Source organism: Felis catus, chromosome B3 (genome assembly GCF_018350175.1).
Source record: "Felis catus isolate Fca126 chromosome B3, F.catus_Fca126_mat1.0, whole genome shotgun sequence".
Classification (NCBI taxonomy): Eukaryota; Metazoa; Chordata; class Mammalia; order Carnivora; family Felidae; genus Felis; species Felis catus.
Window position 1 is genome coordinate 24,034,396 of NC_058373.1, and position 20,141 is coordinate 24,054,536.

The 20,141-nt window shown below is 58.2% G+C and overlaps 1 protein-coding gene, 4 non-coding genes and 1 pseudogene across 27 annotated transcripts in view; all 6 read left to right on the plus strand.

Moving 5' to 3' along the window:
• LOC111556287 (collagen alpha-1(I) chain-like) overlaps positions 1-20,141 on the plus strand; it is a 94,240-nt gene that overhangs the window by 51,940 nt on the left and 22,159 nt on the right. For 5 of the 23 annotated variants that reach the window (XM_045058931.1, XM_045058930.1, XM_045058929.1 and 2 more), the window contains exons 23-30: positions 759-893; positions 1,169-1,261; positions 3,592-3,726; positions 4,002-4,094; positions 6,425-6,559; positions 6,835-6,927; positions 9,258-9,392; positions 9,668-10,248. In XM_045058931.1, coding sequence (XP_044914866.1) covers positions 759-893; positions 1,169-1,261; positions 3,592-3,726; positions 4,002-4,094; positions 6,425-6,559; positions 6,835-6,927; positions 9,258-9,392; positions 9,668-9,883 — 1,035 coding nt within the window. In that variant the 3' untranslated portion in view covers positions 9,884-10,248. Of the gene's footprint in view, positions 1-758; positions 894-1,168; positions 1,262-3,591; positions 3,727-4,001; positions 4,095-6,424; positions 6,560-6,834; positions 6,928-9,257; positions 9,393-9,667; positions 10,250-20,141 lie in introns of those variants that run through there. The other 18 variants (XM_045058935.1, XM_045058934.1, XM_045058933.1 and 15 more) reach the window with 10 other exon arrangements.
• Positions 1,144-1,237, plus strand: LOC123386379. The gene has a single exon (XR_006600169.1). It is a non-coding gene; the product is annotated as a small nucleolar RNA SNORD116 (small nucleolar RNA).
• Positions 3,977-4,070, plus strand: LOC123386380. Its single transcript, XR_006600170.1, has one exon. It is a non-coding gene; the product is annotated as a small nucleolar RNA SNORD116 (small nucleolar RNA).
• LOC123386381 lies at positions 6,810-6,903 on the plus strand. The gene has a single exon (XR_006600171.1). It is a non-coding gene; the product is annotated as a small nucleolar RNA SNORD116 (small nucleolar RNA).
• LOC123386382 lies at positions 9,643-9,736 on the plus strand. The gene has a single exon (XR_006600172.1). It is a non-coding gene; the product is annotated as a small nucleolar RNA SNORD116 (small nucleolar RNA).
• On the plus strand, positions 14,318-14,402 carry LOC111561144 (annotated as a pseudogene).

The following is a 20,141-nucleotide window of genomic DNA, read 5'->3' on the forward strand; positions in this document are numbered from 1 at the left end:
TGGTAGAGAACGCGCGCGCGGCTCGGTGGGCTTTGGCGCCGGCGTTAGTTGGGGGCCGGGCCCGTGCAGCCTAGCCGCCCCGGCCCTTCTGGCAGAGTGGAGAGGTGGGGGCACCGTTTGTCCCGTGGCCGCCTGGGAGGGCTCTGCCTCGTCCTCTGCCCCGTAGCCTGCGGGCCAGGGCGGCCAGGCTCCCTGTGGGCAGTGTTTGGGTTTTCCTGGGGCCCCCGAGGTTCCATCCAGTGCTGGCTTCCACGGTGCACGTGGAATGGGTGGGCAGCGGCGGGAACGGATGCGTGTGGAGGTCGGTGGGCACCGCGTGGCCAGGGGGTGTTTGGGAGGGGGAAAGCCTGGCCAACGTCAGTGGCCCAGAGGCGTCCGGCGCGGCTCCCTGGGGTGCAAGGCCACCGGGCCTGTGCCGTCGCTTGGCGCGACGCCGGGGCCAGGACCTGCGCACCAGGCACGCGTGCCCTTGCAGGGACCACCCAGGCCGCCCGGCTCAGCAGCCCCCTACACCCCCTAGCCCACCCAGCCTCCCAGCACACACGACCCTCCGTGCGCACGACGAGGCACGCGCTCCTGCTCCCACAGTGCCCTGCGCCCGTGGCTTGTTGCCCGTCCGCAGGCAGCCCCAAGGGGCCGAGGGACAGGACAGGCAGACAGACGCAAGGCGTAGTCACGGACTCGTTCTGCCCGGCGTGGCGAGCGGAGCCCCTGGGTAGCTTGGTCACGCCCGCGGGCGATTGCTCCCCCTTTCTCAGGTGCGGTGGCCACGCCAGGCTCGCGGTCGGCCGAGAGAAGAAGGCCTCCCCGGCCCCCGAGTGCCTGTGGTTTGCGGTACGGCCGGAAGAAGCGTGGCCCGGAACGGGCACCTTGCTGACGGGAGCGTCCGGACGGTAAGCCTTCCCTGGGTGTCAGCTAGTGCCCCTGGCTTTAGGCTTTCCCGGGGCTGCCCGAGAGGCCGCCAGTGCAGGTGGCCCGCTGGGCGTGTGGGGTTTTGCTCCCAGAGGGGCCTGTCCGTTCCTCTGGCTCAGCGGCGCGGCTCCGCACGGCCCGGGCACCGGGCGGACCCTGAGTCCCTCGGCTTGCCCCGCTGAGCCACCCGGCCCGCCTGGGTCAGCCGGCCGGGCGGCCCTGAATGTGCTCGGATCGATGATGACTCCCTCAACAGCATTCCTTGGAAAAGCTGAACAAAATGAGTGAGAACTCCCCCCCGTCGTTCTCATCGAAACTGAGGTCCAGCACGTTGTCCGCCCCAGGGAAGGTAAGCGTCAGGGACAGCAGGCTTCCCGTTGGCCACACTGCTTCAAGCACCAGCACCCACGGCCTGCGCCTGGGAGAGGCTCGCGGGGTGTCTCCGGGTCAGGGAGCCGTTTCCCCGCCTTAGCAGGCTTTCCACGGCTCGCGGGGCCTGGTGGCAATGAGCGGCACCTGAGGTCGAGTGGGGCAGCTGGTGCCCAAGGCCTGGGAGGTCACAGGCGTGTCTGTGGCACGGGCCCTGGGAGCCGCGGGCAGGGACCTGGCTGGCAGGGCCTGCGGGCGGTGGCTGGCGACTGGGGTCGAGGGGGGCAGCCGGTCCCCCAAGGCCTCGGGCTTCAACGGCGTGTCTTGTGGCACCGGCCCTTGGGAGCCGAGGGCTGGGGCCCGCGAGGGCCCGGACGGCTGTGCGGGCCTAAGCGCGCGGCGGTGTGTGTTGAGGGGCCGAGCGTGGCGAGCCTGGCAGGCCGTGGGGGGGCGCGGGAGCCCCAGCCCGAGGCGGCGGCCATCCCTGGGCGAGCCCTTTCTCTCACTGACGTACGTGGAGCGGCCCCTGGCTCGGGCTTCTGGGCCAAGGCAAGAGGCCGGGCTGCGGCACCGGCCAGGTTGGAAACATCGGCCCCGCCCGGCGGCCACACAAGGCGGCGAGTGGCGCCGGCGCTTCGGGCCCAGGGCGAAGTCGGCATGCCGTGCCGGCCGAAGGCCGGAACGGTAACGGCACGGTCCGGAGGGGACCGCGCCCTGGGGGAGTGCCCGGGCCTGCTCAGCCCTGGTGCCTCGTTGCGTTCCCACGTCAGTCGTGGGTTACGCGGAGGCCTGCGGCCTCCCCCCGTCGATGGCAAAGCTAGGGGCTCCCAGGGCCGGCTTCAGGGTGCACCGGGGTGGCACGGCGGTCCCCCTCCTCAGGGCCCTCCTGGCCTCTGGTCTCCGGAGGGAGGGCGCCCGGGGGAGGTGGCCTTTCAACAGGGGCTTTCCACAGGGCCCCGGCCAAAGAAGCTACCCCCCGCCCCGGGCAGGGCCTGCCACGGAGGCACTGTCTCCTCGGGCACGGAGCTGGTGAGGCGAAAGTGACACCCCGGGAGGGACTGTCCCTTGGAGTCGGGCGCAGTGTGTCTCCCGTCCTCTCGGGTGGGCCGCAGATTCCTCTGCGGTGACCTGGCAGGCAGGCGCGGGTCTGCGAGCCCTGAGGCCAGGCGCGGTGCCTCGGCCCCGCGGGCCGCTTGGCAGAGCTCCGTCTCCCCTTGCGAGGGCGACGTGATCTCCTCTCGCTGTGGCCCTGGCCTGCGGGGCTGCAGCCCTTGTGTCCCCTGTGAGGGCCACGCTGGTGTTCCTGGGCCGTGGGCGGGGGCCACGTGCGTCGCCTGCCGCGGGCCGCGACCTTGCAAAGGTCAAAGCCTGTCTGCGGCTGCCCTCCCTGCAGCTTCCGGCCGTCGGCGGCGGGGTCCATTTGGCGGAGTTCGCGGGAGGGAATTTCCGTGCAGGTGGGAACACACTCCCACGGAGCGGGCCGCCCAGGGAATGCTCGTTCCCTCGCGGGCCGGGGCCCTGGCGCCCGGGGGCCGTGGCCTCGCCGCCACCCTGGTAGAGAACGCGCGCGCGGCTCGGTGGGCTTTGGCGCCGGCGTTAGTTGGGGGCCGGGCCCGTGCAGCCTAGCCGCCCCGGCCCTTCTGGCAGAGTGGAGAGGTGGGGGCACCGTTTGTCCCGTGGCCGCCTGGGAGGGCTCTGCCTCGTCCTCTGCCCCGTAGCCTGCGGGCCAGGGCGGCCAGGCTCCCTGTGGGCAGTGTTTGGGTTTTCCTGGGGCCCCCGAGGTTCCATCCAGTGCTGGCTTCCACGGTGCACGTGGAATGGGTGGGCAGCGGCGGGAACGGATGCGTGTGGAGGTCGGTGGGCACCGCGTGGCCAGGGGGTGTTTGGGAGGGGGAAAGCCTGGCCAACGTCAGTGGCCCAGAGGCGTCCGGCGCGGCTCCCTGGGGTGCAAGGCCACCGGGCCTGTGCCGTCGCTTGGCGCGACGCCGGGGCCAGGACCTGCGCACCAGGCACGCGTGCCCTTGCAGGGACCACCCAGGCCGCCCGGCTCAGCAGCCCCCTACACCCCCTAGCCCACCCAGCCTCCCAGCACACACGACCCTCCGTGCGCACGACGAGGCACGCGCTCCTGCTCCCACAGTGCCCTGCGCCCGTGGCTTGTTGCCCGTCCGCAGGCAGCCCCAAGGGGCCGAGGGACAGGACAGGCAGACAGACGCAAGGCGTAGTCACGGACTCGTTCTGCCCGGCGTGGCGAGCGGAGCCCCTGGGTAGCTTGGTCACGCCCGCGGGCGATTGCTCCCCCTTTCTCAGGTGCGGTGGCCACGCCAGGCTCGCGGTCGGCCGAGAGAAGAAGGCCTCCCCGGCCCCCGAGTGCCTGTGGTTTGCGGTACGGCCGGAAGAAGCGTGGCCCGGAACGGGCACCTTGCTGACGGGAGCGTCCGGACGGTAAGCCTTCCCTGGGTGTCAGCTAGTGCCCCTGGCTTTAGGCTTTCCCGGGGCTGCCCGAGAGGCCGCCAGTGCAGGTGGCCCGCTGGGCGTGTGGGGTTTTGCTCCCAGAGGGGCCTGTCCGTTCCTCTGGCTCAGCGGCGCGGCTCCGCACGGCCCGGGCACCGGGCGGACCCTGAGTCCCTCGGCTTGCCCCGCTGAGCCACCCGGCCCGCCTGGGTCAGCCGGCCGGGCGGCCCTGAATGTGCTCGGATCGATGATGACTCCCTCAACAGCATTCCTTGGAAAAGCTGAACAAAATGAGTGAGAACTCCCCCCCGTCGTTCTCATCGAAACTGAGGTCCAGCACGTTGTCCGCCCCAGGGAAGGTAAGCGTCAGGGACAGCAGGCTTCCCGTTGGCCACACTGCTTCAAGCACCAGCACCCACGGCCTGCGCCTGGGAGAGGCTCGCGGGGTGTCTCCGGGTCAGGGAGCCGTTTCCCCGCCTTAGCAGGCTTTCCACGGCTCGCGGGGCCTGGTGGCAATGAGCGGCACCTGAGGTCGAGTGGGGCAGCTGGTGCCCAAGGCCTGGGAGGTCACAGGCGTGTCTGTGGCACGGGCCCTGGGAGCCGCGGGCAGGGACCTGGCTGGCAGGGCCTGCGGGCGGTGGCTGGCGACTGGGGTCGAGGGGGGCAGCCGGTCCCCCAAGGCCTCGGGCTTCAACGGCGTGTCTTGTGGCACCGGCCCTTGGGAGCCGAGGGCTGGGGCCCGCGAGGGCCCGGACGGCTGTGCGGGCCTAAGCGCGCGGCGGTGTGTGTTGAGGGGCCGAGCGTGGCGAGCCTGGCAGGCCGTGGGGGGGCGCGGGAGCCCCAGCCCGAGGCGGCGGCCATCCCTGGGCGAGCCCTTTCTCTCACTGACGTACGTGGAGCGGCCCCTGGCTCGGGCTTCTGGGCCAAGGCAAGAGGCCGGGCTGCGGCACCGGCCAGGTTGGAAACATCGGCCCCGCCCGGCGGCCACACAAGGCGGCGAGTGGCGCCGGCGCTTCGGGCCCAGGGCGAAGTCGGCATGCCGTGCCGGCCGAAGGCCGGAACGGTAACGGCACGGTCCGGAGGGGACCGCGCCCTGGGGGAGTGCCCGGGCCTGCTCAGCCCTGGTGCCTCGTTGCGTTCCCACGTCAGTCGTGGGTTACGCGGAGGCCTGCGGCCTCCCCCCGTCGATGGCAAAGCTAGGGGCTCCCAGGGCCGGCTTCAGGGTGCACCGGGGTGGCACGGCGGTCCCCCTCCTCAGGGCCCTCCTGGCCTCTGGTCTCCGGAGGGAGGGCGCCCGGGGGAGGTGGCCTTTCAACAGGGGCTTTCCACAGGGCCCCGGCCAAAGAAGCTACCCCCCGCCCCGGGCAGGGCCTGCCACGGAGGCACTGTCTCCTCGGGCACGGAGCTGGTGAGGCGAAAGTGACACCCCGGGAGGGACTGTCCCTTGGAGTCGGGCGCAGTGTGTCTCCCGTCCTCTCGGGTGGGCCGCAGATTCCTCTGCGGTGACCTGGCAGGCAGGCGCGGGTCTGCGAGCCCTGAGGCCAGGCGCGGTGCCTCGGCCCCGCGGGCCGCTTGGCAGAGCTCCGTCTCCCCTTGCGAGGGCGACGTGATCTCCTCTCGCTGTGGCCCTGGCCTGCGGGGCTGCAGCCCTTGTGTCCCCTGTGAGGGCCACGCTGGTGTTCCTGGGCCGTGGGCGGGGGCCACGTGCGTCGCCTGCCGCGGGCCGCGACCTTGCAAAGGTCAAAGCCTGTCTGCGGCTGCCCTCCCTGCAGCTTCCGGCCGTCGGCGGCGGGGTCCATTTGGCGGAGTTCGCGGGAGGGAATTTCCGTGCAGGTGGGAACACACTCCCACGGAGCGGGCCGCCCAGGGAATGCTCGTTCCCTCGCGGGCCGGGGCCCTGGCGCCCGGGGGCCGTGGCCTCGCCGCCACCCTGGTAGAGAACGCGCGCGCGGCTCGGTGGGCTTTGGCGCCGGCGTTAGTTGGGGGCCGGGCCCGTGCAGCCTAGCCGCCCCGGCCCTTCTGGCAGAGTGGAGAGGTGGGGGCACCGTTTGTCCCGTGGCCGCCTGGGAGGGCTCTGCCTCGTCCTCTGCCCCGTAGCCTGCGGGCCAGGGCGGCCAGGCTCCCTGTGGGCAGTGTTTGGGTTTTCCTGGGGCCCCCGAGGTTCCATCCAGTGCTGGCTTCCACGGTGCACGTGGAATGGGTGGGCAGCGGCGGGAACGGATGCGTGTGGAGGTCGGTGGGCACCGCGTGGCCAGGGGGTGTTTGGGAGGGGGAAAGCCTGGCCAACGTCAGTGGCCCAGAGGCGTCCGGCGCGGCTCCCTGGGGTGCAAGGCCACCGGGCCTGTGCCGTCGCTTGGCGCGACGCCGGGGCCAGGACCTGCGCACCAGGCACGCGTGCCCTTGCAGGGACCACCCAGGCCGCCCGGCTCAGCAGCCCCCTACACCCCCTAGCCCACCCAGCCTCCCAGCACACACGACCCTCCGTGCGCACGACGAGGCACGCGCTCCTGCTCCCACAGTGCCCTGCGCCCGTGGCTTGTTGCCCGTCCGCAGGCAGCCCCAAGGTGCCGAGGGACAGGACAGGCAGACAGACGCAAGGCGTAGTCACGGACTCGTTCTGCCCGGCGTGGCGAGCGGAGCCCCTGGGTAGCTTGGTCACACCCGCGGGCGATTGCTCCCCCTTTCTCAGGTGCGGTGGCCACGCCAGGCTCGCGGTCGGCCGAGAGAAGAAGGCCTCCCCGGCCCCCGAGTGCCTGTGGTTTGCGGTACGGCCGGAAGAAGCGTGGCCCGGAACGGGCACCTTGCTGACGGGAGCGTCCGGACGGTAAGCCTTCCCTGGGTGTCAGCTAGTGCCCCTGGCTTTAGGCTTTCCCGGGGCTGCCCGAGAGGCCGCCAGTGCAGGTGGCCCGCTGGGCGTGTGGGGTTTTGCTCCCAGAGGGGCCTGTCCGTTCCTCTGGCTCAGCGGCGCGGCTCCGCACGGCCCGGGCACCGGGCGGACCCTGAGTCCCTCGGCTTGCCCCGCTGAGCCACCCGGCCCGCCTGGGTCAGCCGGCCGGGCGGCCCTGAATGTTCTCGGATCGATGATGACTCCCTCAACAGCATTCCTTGGAAAAGCTGAACAAAATGAGTGAGAACTCCCCCCCGTCGTTCTCATCGAAACTGAGGTCCAGCACGTTGTCCGCCCCAGGGAAGGTAAGCGTCAGGGACAGCAGGCTTCCCGTTGGCCACACTGCTTCAAGCACCAGCACCCACGGCCTGCGCCTGGGAGAGGCTCGCGGGGTGTCTCCGGGTCAGGGAGCCGTTTCCCCGCCTTAGCAGGCTTTCCACGGCTCGCGGGGCCTGGTGGCAATGAGCGGCACCTGAGGTCGAGTGGGGCAGCTGGTGCCCAAGGCCTGGGAGGTCACAGGCGTGTCTGTGGCACGGGCCCTGGGAGCCGCGGGCAGGGACCTGGCTGGCAGGGCCTGCGGGCGGTGGCTGGCGACTGGGGTCGAGGGGGGCAGCCGGTCCCCCAAGGCCTCGGGCTTCAACGGCGTGTCTTGTGGCACCGGCCCTTGGGAGCCGAGGGCTGGGGCCCGCGAGGGCCCGGACGGCTGTGCGGGCCTAAGCGCGCGGCGGTGTGTGTTGAGGGGCCGAGCGTGGCGAGCCTGGCAGGCCGTGGGGGGGCGCGGGAGCCCCAGCCCGAGGCGGCGGCCATCCCTGGGCGAGCCCTTTCTCTCACTGACGTACGTGGAGCGGCCCCTGGCTCGGGCTTCTGGGCCAAGGCAAGAGGCCGGGCTGCGGCACCGGCCAGGTTGGAAACATCGGCCCCGCCCGGCGGCCACACAAGGCGGCGAGTGGCGCCGGCGCTTCGGGCCCAGGGCGAAGTCGGCATGCCGTGCCGGCCGAAGGCCGGAACGGTAACGGCACGGTCCGGAGGGGACCGCGCCCTGGGGGAGTGCCCGGGCCTGCTCAGCCCTGGTGCCTCGTTGCGTTCCCACGTCAGTCGTGGGTTACGCGGAGGCCTGCGGCCTCCCCCCGTCGATGGCAAAGCTAGGGGCTCCCAGGGCCGGCTTCAGGGTGCACCGGGGTGGCACGGCGGTCCCCCTCCTCAGGGCCCTCCTGGCCTCTGGTCTCCGGAGGGAGGGCGCCCGGGGGAGGTGGCCTTTCAACAGGGGCTTTCCACAGGGCCCCGGCCAAAGAAGCTACCCCCCGCCCCGGGCAGGGCCTGCCACGGAGGCACTGTCTCCTCGGGCACGGAGCTGGTGAGGCGAAAGTGACACCCCGGGAGGGACTGTCCCTTGGAGTCGGGCGCAGTGTGTCTCCCGTCCTCTCGGGTGGGCCGCAGATTCCTCTGCGGTGACCTGGCAGGCAGGCGCGGGTCTGCGAGCCCTGAGGCCAGGCGCGGTGCCTCGGCCCCGCGGGCCGCTTGGCAGAGCTCCGTCTCCCCTTGCGAGGGCGACGTGATCTCCTCTCGCTGTGGCCCTGGCCTGCGGGGCTGCAGCCCTTGTGTCCCCTGTGAGGGCCACGCTGGTGTTCCTGGGCCGTGGGCGGGGGCCACGTGCGTCGCCTGCCGCGGGCCGCGACCTTGCAAAGGTCAAAGCCTGTCTGCGGCTGCCCTCCCTGCAGCTTCCGGCCGTCGGCGGCGGGGTCCATTTGGCGGAGTTCGCGGGAGGGAATTTCCGTGCAGGTGGGAACACACTCCCACGGAGCGGGCCGCCCAGGGAATGCTCGTTCCCTCGCGGGCCGGGGCCCTGGCGCCCGGGGGCCGTGGCCTCGCCGCCACCCTGGTAGAGAACGCGCGCGCGGCTCGGTGGGCTTTGGCGCCAGCGTTAGTTGGGGGCCGGGCCCGTGCAGCCTAGCCGCCCCGGCCCTTCTGGCAGAGTGGAGAGGTGGGGGCACCGTTTGTCCCGTGGCCGCCTGGGAGGGCTCTGCCTCGTCCTCTGCCCCGTAGCCTGCGGGCCAGGGCGGCCAGGCTCCCTGTGGGCAGTGTTTGGGTTTTCCTGGGGCCCCCGAGGTTCCATCCAGTGCTGGCTTCCACGGTGCACGTGGAATGGGTGGGCAGCGGCGGGAACGGATGCGTGTGGAGGTCGGTGGGCACCGCGTGGCCAGGGGGTGTTTGGGAGGGGGAAAGCCTGGCCAACGTCAGTGGCCCAGAGGCGTCCGGCGCGGCTCCCTGGGGTGCAAGGCCACCGGGCCTGTGCCGTCGCTTGGCGCGACGCCGGGGCCAGGACCTGCGCACCAGGCACGCGTGCCCTTGCAGGGACCACCCAGGCCGCCCGGCTCAGCAGCCCCCTACACCCCCTAGCCCACCCAGCCTCCCAGCACACACGACCCTCCGTGCGCACGACGAGGCACGCGCTCCTGCTCCCACAGTGCCCTGCGCCCGTGGCTTGTTGCCCGTCCGCAGGCAGCCCCAAGGTGCCGAGGGACAGGACAGGCAGACAGACGCAAGGCGTAGTCACGGACTCGTTCTGCCCGGCGTGGCGAGCGGAGCCCCTGGGTAGCTTGGTCACGCCCGCGGGCGATTGCTCCCCCTTTCTCAGGTGCGGTGGCCACGCCAGGCTCGCGGTCGGCCGAGAGAAGAAGGCCTCCCCGGCCCCCGAGTGCCTGTGGTTTGCGGTACGGCCGGAAGAAGCGTGGCCCGGAACGGGCACCTTGCTGACGGGAGCGTCCGGACGGTAAGCCTTCCCTGGGTGTCAGCTAGTGCCCCTGGCTTTAGGCTTTCCCGGGGCTGCCCGAGAGGCCGCCAGTGCAGGTGGCCCGCTGGGCGTGTGGGGTTTTGCTCCCAGAGGGGCCTGTCCGTTCCTCTGGCTCAGCGGCGCGGCTCCGCACGGCCCGGGCACCGGGCGGACCCTGAGTCCCTCGGCTTGCCCCGCTGAGCCACCCGGCCCGCCTGGGTCAGCCGGCCGGGCGGCCCTGAATGTGCTCGGATCGATGATGACTCCCTCAACAGCATTCCTTGGAAAAGCTGAACAAAATGAGTGAGAACTCCCCCCCGTCGTTCTCATCGAAACTGAGGTCCAGCACGTTGTCCGCCCCAGGGAAGGTAAGCGTCAGGGACAGCAGGCTTCCCGTTGGCCACACTGCTTCAAGCACCAGCACCCACGGCCTGCGCCTGGGAGAGGCTCGCGGGGTGTCTCCGGGTCAGGGAGCCGTTTCCCCGCCTTAGCAGGCTTTCCACGGCTCGCGGGGCCTGGTGGCAATGAGCGGCACCTGAGGTCGAGTGGGGCAGCTGGTGCCCAAGGCCTGGGAGGTCACAGGCGTGTCTGTGGCACGGGCCCTGGGAGCCGCGGGCAGGGACCTGGCTGGCAGGGCCTGCGGGCGGTGGCTGGCGACTGGGGTCGAGGGGGGCAGCCGGTCCCCCAAGGCCTCGGGCTTCAACGGCGTGTCTTGTGGCACCGGCCCTTGGGAGCCGAGGGCTGGGGCCCGCGAGGGCCCGGACGGCTGTGCGGGCCTAAGCGCGCGGCGGTGTGTGTTGAGGGGCCGAGCGTGGCGAGCCTGGCAGGCCGTGGGTTGCCTGTCAACCTTAGTCTGAACCAGCGGCGATCCCTGGGCGAGCCCTTTTCCTCCCTTTGTACCTGGAGCAGCTTCTGTCTCGGTTGTTGGGACATGTGTTTAGACCCTCTTGTCGTTGGTTACTTCTTGGGAATCTCTTTCAGCTTTCTCCACAAGTGTCTATGACTACACTTCTTAATGCCTCTGGTTCCCATCATGTCTTTGTTCTCTCCTTAGCCTGGATACTAATGGTAGGGAAAGCAGAGTTCCACATTCTTGGTGATTCTATCTGCCTTCTCTTTCCTAGTGTCACATTTTGTTCCCAGTTCCTTCCTGGTTTCCTGATTGATATCTGGCTTTTGATGTGGATGGCAAACCGTGCCTCAATGTCCCGGCTTCACTGTACATGATTTTTGTCTGTAGTCCTTCTGCTGTGTGCTCTCCTTTCCCTTTGTGCCCTGAAGATCTGCATTCATTGGTGGTGTTCTTCATGATTGTAAGTGTGGCATTGGATGAAGACCTATCTCTGGTCAGTCCTGCCTTTGTGACAATGTCTCCTTTGTTATAATGCTGCTGACATGACACTGTTACTCTGGGAGTTTCTATTGAACTTGGGCACAGGTGTCTCCCATACTTTTAGGTGGAGTGGGCACTTTTCTGCAGGAACCTACCAGCACACTGGGGGCTTATGTTCTGTGATGCTAGGCGCAATGCCCCTGCTGGATGGGAATCTTCAGAGAGGTCCCCCCACCTGTGAAGAAGACATGTTATCTTCCAACAAGTGCAGTGTACCACTCACCTGCAGGGCTGCAGCACTTGAGCTTTGTGAGGGCCATTCCACTGTTCCTGGTCGTAGGCAGAGGGCGCACATCTTATGCCATAGCCTGGGTCCTTTCAAAGACCAATGCATTGGTGGTTTTCCTCACTGAAGAATTGTGCCCCCAGTGTGTGGGTCTGTTTTTTGGAAGTGCTGAAGAGACTATCCATGTAGGCTTGATCAGGCTGCTCTGGACCAGGCAGCCAATAGATTTCTCGTTTCTTCACAGCTCTAGGCCCTGAAGTCCACTGGCCTTGGCCATGCTGGTTCTCTGGCTGGGATTGCACCCTGGTTTCATTGGGGTTGTATACTGACATTTGGTGGGGAAGGCATGTGCTTCATTGCTGCAGAGGGTGTTTTGTCAAAATGGATAAGTATGGGCACCTGGCCTATAATCCTTTGGCCGCCTCACATGGCTATGCCTAGGCTTCTGCCTAGTTGCCCGCACCGGAGGTTTGCCAGCCTTACTTTGGGATGTTTCGGTTTTCCACTGACTGCTGAGGTTCATTCAGGTGTGCTTCCAGTGTGATGGCTTGCTGGCCTCCACAGTCCACGTTGTCATGGTTACCAGCGGCAGGAGAGGAGGGGTGTAGATACTGGTGTGCTATGCTTGGCAACAGTGCTTTAAGAGAGGGAATCACTGGCCAGTTTCAACCACCCCTAGAGATCAAAGGTGAACTCTGATTTGCAAGGAAATATGTCTTGTGCTGTTTTGTGGCAGGACATCAAGTTATGGATTTGCACACCGAGTAAGCTCTTGCATGCATGGAGACCTCCCTAGATGAGCAAAAACACCCTCTCTCAACCACACCACTGAACAGACTCAGACACAACCCGTACACTCACACACACAAACACACACACACCCAAACTCACAGACAGGCACATGCACCTGCTCACATAGTCCCCTGTATACGTGGCATCTTGCCCATCTGATGGCAGCCCAAAGGGACAGAGGGACAGGACAGGCAGACGCAAGGTGTAGTCACAAATTCGTTCTTCCCAGTGTGGCAAGCTGAGCACCTGGGTATGTTTCTCACACGTGAATGCGATTTCTCCACCCTTCTCAGATACCTTCTCAGGTGCCTTCTCAGGTCTTCAGGTTGCATATGTATGGAGCAGAGGTCCCTGACTTGTGTGTGCTCCTGGCATCTGTGTTCCCATGGAATGGTGGTCAGTGGTGGTGTTCTTCATGCCTGAAACTGGGGCTAGCTGAAAACGTATATCTGGCTGGTTTTCTCCAGGTGTCTCAGTCAAACTTTACTTTGGAGATCTTTTCTCCTCACGCAGGGATCTGGCGAGGTGAAAGTGTTATTCTGGGACAGTCCGTTGGACTCAGACACAGGTGTGTCACATCTTGTTGGGTGGGGTGGAGACGTCTCTCCTGGGAGCCTACCAGCAGGACGGGTACCTGAGTGATCTCCCGAGAGGTTCAGTGCCCCAGCCATACCAGGAACTTGGAGAAGGTCCGCATTTCCTTGTGAAGGAAATGTGTTCTCCTATCATTGTGCCTCACCTGTGGGGCTGCAGCCCTTGAGCTCTGTGTGGGCCATGCTGATGTTACTTATTGGCAGGACAGAGCCCACATCGCATGCCACGGGCTGGATCCCTGCAAAGGCCAAAGTGTTGGTGGCTGTCTTAGCTGAAGGATCCTGCCCCCAATGTAGGAGTCAATTTTGAGGAGAGTGCTAGCGGGACCTGTGGTGTAGGCATGAGCAGCCTCCTGTGGACCAAGAAGCTAAGGTTTTGCATGTTTCCTTCCAGGTTGGGGCTCCCAAACCTGCTTCCTGTGGCCATGTCAGTTCCCTGTGTGGAATGAGCCCTGGGTTCAGTCGAGTTTTACACTGGCTTTGGTTGGGCAAGTGTAGTGTTTTGTTTTGTTTTGTTTTGTTTTCTCACAGAGGGTATTTTGGAAGCCTGCACATTTTCTGAAAGAGGTTCCTGAAGGAGTTAGCCATCTTGATGGTTACAGGGATATGGGATTTATATTACAGGGCTATTGTTGGTGGTGATTCAATTAGACTTTGGCATATATGGAGACTGCTAGACACATCTGGGTAAGATATACCTATATTGCTCCTCTATTAGGAATGTTGTGTGAATTGCCTCTGTCCCAGGCATTCCATGGCTGGATGCCTGTAATAGACATGGATCTCTAGTGTGTGTTCAGTGAAAATAATGCAGGCTGCCTGTTATCTTGGGGTGTACAGTGTTTCACAGTGGGTATACGCACCAGGACATGATCATCTTCATGGTTCCCAGTTGTGGTTTGAGTAGTGTGTTGATTCTGTGGACATATGTCTTTTCCTCCACTCTTCCCCTCTCCCCCCACATGCCTACCATTGACACGGACTTGAAAGTGTTTTGATGAGACAATTGTTTAGTTTGTGTTGTCAGTCCCTATCCAGTTCCCTTAAAGTAGGGATTTTCCACTGGAAGGCAGTGGGGAAGTGGAAATTAGGGAGTTCAGTGCCATGAGAAAGGCTCTTAAAATGGTGGCATGAGAAATTTCAGATTGGGGGAAAGAGCTGACTGGTTTTATGCCCCGAAGCTATTTAAATGTTTCCTGTTTGGTTATGCAAGTTGCTAGGTACTTCCTTGGAGGGGAGTTGCTTTTGGGTAGAGGGACTCTGGTCTGGGGAACATCCCATGGGAGGACAAGGTAGACATGGTCCACATTGGGCCTTGGGTATTGGGTTCGGGAGCCGATATGTGGTGTGTGAGGATAGGAATAGATTCTATGCACAGCACTTTTGCCCGGGATTGGTGCATCAGCCCAAACTCATGCCTGGATACATCCATGTTTGGACATGTGCCCCACATGCATGGAAGGAGCCCACGAATCATAGGGAGAGATAGAGAGAGTGGTCCCAGTGGGTGTCACTCCCCTGGATGCCTATGGACCTGTGTGACTTTCTGAAGCTTGTGTTGTCTTTTCTCATCACTTCCCAGGTGGAATAAGCAGGATGCAGATATCAGGGATAGTCAGCTAGGCCTATACTGTGTAAAATGTGATGCCAGCCAGCCATGACTCCCCAGTAGGCACAGGGCATGTTTTTGTGTGGTCATGTGGGCACAGTCATCGTGGTGTTAAGAAGTGCTTCTCTGCCAAATCCTACTGGTTTTCTTTCCAGGGCACACCAAGCTGCCTACCCATTCCTGGGCCTGACTCCTCTTGTTCCCCGGGGGCTTGGCCCTGGGGTTCCCCCAAGGGCCAACATGTTTGAACTCCTCAGCTGTCCTTGGGTGGAGTCCAGCAATGTTAAATGTTCAATGCCCTTAAATGTGCTTGGATTGATGATGATATGCATCCTTTGGACATTTGAACAAAATAAGTAAGGAATCCTTACCATCACCCTCATTGAAACTGATGTCTAGCATGTGAATCTGACAGTGAACACACAGGAGGGACACATGCCGTTCATTAGCTTTGGTGGCAGCTGCGAGTGTGTATAATGTATGCAAGTGGCCCCCTTTAGTCAGGAAAGGCTCACTGGCAGGGGGAGACCCTGCTCCCATCTGTAAGGGATTATCTGGGGGAACCAGAACCAGAGCCATCATAGTGCACACATCTGGCACCCCTTAAAGGAGCTGGTGAGGGTACATATGACAGTTCAGCTTACCCACTAGCCCGCATTTGGGCTGCCTTTAAGCCATTGAGGGCCTATCCCCACCGCTTTATTTCCTTGTCCTTTTAAGGGCTCAGAAGGTTTATATAGATAAGAGAAGGGTATGAGGCCAATCCCAGACAACTCCCCCTTCACAGCTTCTCCCTGAGATTGGGACAGGTAGCTTCTTGTGTCAGTTGGGCAGACTCAGGGAGCTTTGGGTCTTGGGAGGTTGACACCAACTAAGGTGACTGAACCTTTTGGGAGAGAGGGTCCTATAGGAGGTGGCCATGATCATGGTTACAGGGACATGGGAGTGACATCATGGGGCTATGGCCAGGGGTGATGTTATCAGTCTGAGGCAGAGATGGATATGGCTAGACACTTCTCAGGAAGGTTTCTGTATGGCTCCTCAGGGAAGGATGGGTGGGTGATTCTTCCACTGTCCCAGATTTTCCCTGATGGGAGGCCCATAATAGATAAGGATCCCTGATGTAGGTTCAATGACGATCACGCAGGATGCTTATTATCTTGGGGTGTGAATTGTTTCATTGTGGGTGTAGATGACACCAGCAGGTGGTTGCTTTCATGGTGCCTGGCTGTGATCCAACAGGCAGGTTGATTCTGTGAACAAATGTCCTTTCCCTCCCCACCACCTGCCTCCCATTGGTGTGGGGCTGAAGGTGTTTTGGGGAGAGTTGGGTTTCGTTTGTGTAGCCATCCCTATCCACTTCCCTAAGGGAAGGGATTTTCTGCTGGAAGGCAGTGGGCACCACCTCATGGAAAGCAGGGAAACCATTGCCATGAGAATGGCTCATGGAATAGGGGCATGAGAGACCTAATCCTATTTGATCATGGTGAATAATTCCACTTGATCATGGTAAATAATTCTTTTAATGTACTGTTGAATTTTTTTTTGCTAGTATCTTGTTGAGAATTTTTGCATCCATGTTCATCAGGGATATTAGCCCATAATTCTCCTTTTATGTGGAGTCGCTTTCTGGTTTTGGAATCGAGTTAATGTTGACTTAATAGAATGAGTTTGGAAGCTTTCCCCCCATTTTTTTTGGAACAGTTTGAGAAGAGTACATATTAACTCTTCTTTAAATGGTTGGTAGAATTCCTCTGGGAAGCCATCTGGCCCTGGACTTCTGTTTGTTGGGAGATTTTTGATAACTGATTCCATTTATTTGCTGGTTATGGGACTGTTCAAATTATATATTTCTTCCTGTTTGAGTTTTGGTAGTGTGTGAGTGTCTGGGAATTTTTCCCTTTCTTCCAGATTGTCCAGTTGATTGGCATATAATTTTTTCATGGTATTCTCTTATAACTGTATTTCTATGTGTTGGTTGTGATCTCTCTTTCTTTCGTGATTTTATCTATTTGGGTCCTCTCTCTTTTCTTTATAATAATTCTGGCTAAGGGCTTATAAATTTTATTCTTTCAAAAAACCAGCTTTTACTTTCATTGATCGATTCTACTGTTTTTTCTTTCTATATCATTTATTTCTGATCTAATCTTTATTATTTCCTTCTGCTGGCTTTAGACTTTATTTGCTGCTCCTTTCCTCGCTCCTTTAGGCATAACGTTAAGTTGTATATTTGGGATCTTTCTTGCTTCTTGAGATAGGCCTGATTGCAATGTACTTTCTTCTTAAGACTGACTTTGATACATCACAAAGGGTTTGGACTGCCGTGTTTTCATTTTCATTTGCTTTCCATGTATTTTTTATTTATTCTTTAATTTCTTAGTTAACCCATTCATTTTTAGTATGATGCTCTTTAACCTCCATATGTTTGAGGGCTTTCCAAATTTTTTCTTGTGAATGATTTCAACTTTCATAGTGTTGTGATCTGAAAATATATATGATGTGATCTTGATCTTTTCGTACCTGTTGAGGGCTGATTTGTGACCCAGTATGTGATCTATTCTTGAGAATGTTCCATGTGTACCTCAGAAGAATATGTATTCAAGGGATGCCTGGGTGGCTCAGTCAGTTGGGTATCTGACTTCGGCTCAGGTCATGGTCTCACAGTTTGTGAATTCAATCCCTGTATCAGGCTCTGTTCTGACAGGTCAGAACCTAGAGCCTGCTTCAGTTTCTGTGTTTCCCCCTCTCTCTGCCCCTCCCATACTCATGCTCTGTCTCTCTGTCTCTCAATAATAAATAAACGTTAATTTTTTTTTTAAAAAGAAGAATGTGTATTCTGCTTTAGGATGAAATTTCTGAATGTATCTGTTAAGACCATATTGTCCAGTATGTCATTCAAAGCCATTGTTTCCTTCTTTATTTTCTACTTAGATGATCTGTTCATTGCTATAAGTGAGATATTAATGTATTCTACTATTATGGTATTATTATTATAAATGGGTTTTTTATGTTTATTATTAATCAATTTATATATCTGGGTATTTCAAGTTGGGGGCATAAATATTTACCACTGTGAGATATTGATGGATAGACCCCTTAATTATGGTATAATTCCCTTGTTCATCTCTTGTTACAGTCTTTGTTTTATTTTTTTATTTTATTTTTTTCAATATATGGAATTTATTGTCAAATTGGTTTCCATACAACACCCAGTGCTCATCCCAAAAGGTGCCCTCCTCAATACCCATCACCCACCCGCCCCTCCCTCCCCCCCCCTCCCCCATCAACCCTCAGTTTGTTCTCAGTTTTTAACAGTCTCTTATGCTTTGGCTCTCTCCCACTCTAACCTCTTTTTTTTTTTTTCTTCCCCTCCCCCATGGGTTTCTGTTAAGTTTCTCAGAATCCACATAAGAGTGAAACCATATGGTATCTGTCTTTCTTTGTATGGCTTATTTCACTTAGCATCACACTCTCCAGTTCCATCCACGTTGCTACAAAAGGCCATATTTCATTCTTTCTCATTGCCACATAGTATTCCATTGTGTATATAAACCACAGTTTCTTTATCCATTCATCAGTTGATGGATATTTAGGCTCTTTCCATAATTTGGCTATTGTTGAGAGTGCTGCTATAAACATTGGGGTACAAGTGCCCCTATGCATCAGTACTCCTGTATCCCTTGGATAAATTCCTAGCAGTGCTATTGCTGGGTCATAGGGTAGGTCTATTTTTAATTTTCTGAGGAACCTCCACACTGTTTTCCAGAGTGGCTGCACCAATTTGCATTCCCACCAACAGTGCAAGAGGGTTCCCATTTCTCCACATCCTCTCCAGCATCTATAGTCTCCTGATTTGTTCATTTTGGCCACTCTGACTGGCGTGAGGTGATATCTGAGTGTGGTTTTGATTTGTATTTCCCTGATAAGGAGCGACGTTGAACATCTTTTCATGTGCCTGTTGGCCATCCGGATGTCTTCTTGAGAGAAGTGTCTATTCATGTTTTCTGCCCATTTCTTCACTGGGTTATTTGTTTTTTGGGTGTGGAGTTTGGTGAGCTCTTTATAGATTTTGGATACTAGCCCTTTGTCCGATATGTCATTTGCAAATATCTTTTCCATTCCGTTGGTTGTTTTTTAGTTTTGTTGGTTGTTTCCTTGGCTGTGCAGAAGCTTTTTATCTTCATAAGGTCCCAGTAATTCATTTTTGCTTTTAATTCCCTTGCCTTTGGGGATGTGTCGAGTAAGAGATTGCTACGGCTGAGGTCAGAGAGGTCTTTTCCTGCTTTCTCCTCTAGGGTTTTGATGGTTTCCTGTCTCACATTCAGGTCCTTTATCCATTTTGAGTTTATTTTTGTGAATGGTGTGAGAAAGTGGTCTAGTTTCAACCTTCTGCATGTTGCTGTCCAGTTTTCCCAGCACCATTTGTTAAAGAGACTGTCTTTTTTACAGTCTTTGTTTTTTTTTTTTTTTTTACGAGGGGGGGTGAGGGGGGGTGAGGGGGGGTGAGGGGGGGTGAGGGGGGGTGTACAGTCTTTGTTTTAAAGTCTAGTTTGTCTGATATAAGTATGGCTACTATGATTTCTTTTGATATCCATTAGTATGATAGATGGTTCTCCATCCCCTTACTTTCAATCTGCAGATGTCTTCAGGTCTAAAATGAGTCTCTTTCAGGTACAATATAGATGGACCTTGGTTTTTTATCCATTCTGAAACTTTATGTCTTTTGACTAGAGCATTTAGTCCATCTACATTCAGAATGGTTATTGAAGGATGAAGCTGGTGCCATTGTTTTGCCATAAAGTTGGTGTTTCTGGTGCTTTTCTCTTGTTCTTTATTGTCTCTGTTGCCTTGGTCTTTTTTTTTCTCCACTGAGAATCTTCCTTAAAATTTCTTGCAGGGCTGCTTCAGTGATCACAAACTCCTTTAGTTTTCATTTGTCTGGGAAAGTCTTTACCACTCCTATTCTGAATGACAGCCTTGCTAGGTAAAAAATACTTGGCTGCGTAATTTTTCTATTCAGTACATTGAATATTTCCTGCCACTCCCTTCTGACCTGCGAAGTTTCAGTAGATAGGTCTGCTGGTAACCTTAGGTGTTTACCTTTATAGATTAAGGAACTTTTTGTCCCTAACTGCTCTCAGAATTCTCTTTATCTTTGTATTTTGCAAGTTTCTCTATGATATATCATAGTGTTGACCTGTTTCTGTTAATTTTGATGGGAATTCTCTGTGACTCTTGGACTTGAATGCCTGTATCTTTCCTCAGATTAGGGAACTTCTCAGCAATAATTTGTTCAAATAAAACTTCTGCCCCTTTTTCCCACTCTTCTTCTTGTGGGACTCCTATGATATGGATATCATTTCATTTCATGGAATCACCTAATTCTCTAATTCTCCCTTTGTGACCTAATAATTTCCATTCCCCCTTTTTTCAGCTTCATTATTTTCCATAATTGTATCTTCCATATCACCTATTCTGTCTTTTGCTTCTTCAATCCTCATCGTCGCTTTATTCAGTTTGTTTTGCATCTCAGTTTTAGCAATTTTTATTTCTTCCTGACTAGTTGTTAGGTCTTTGATATCTGTAACAAGTGACTCTCTGGTGCCCTCTATGTTTTTTTCAAGCCAAGCTAGCAGTCTTATGACTGTTGTTCTAAATTATTGTTCAGATTTGGGGCACCTTGGTGGCTCAGTCAGTTAAGTGTCCAACTTCAGCTCATGTCATGATCTTGTGGTTCATGGGTTCAAGCCCCATGTCAGGCTCTGTGCTGACAGCTCAGAGCCTGGAGCCTGCTTTGAATTCTATGTCTTCCTCTCTCTCTGTCCCTCCCACACTCACACTCTGTCTTTCTCTTTCTCTTTCAAAAATAAACATTAATTGTTTAATAAATAAAATAATTAAATTATTATTCAGATTTATCACTTACATCTGTTTTGAGCAAGTCCCTGGATGTGTTTTTTTCTTGACCTTTCTTTTGGGGGAGAATTTATCTGTCTTGTCATTTTTTTATAAATTTCTGTGTCTGCATGTTTTTAATGCTTGTTATGTTTCCTGCACCTGAGAGCACTACTATATTAAAAATGGCTTATACAGTGTCCAGTGCCTGTCAGTTCAGGAAGTGTTTCTGGTGCATGCT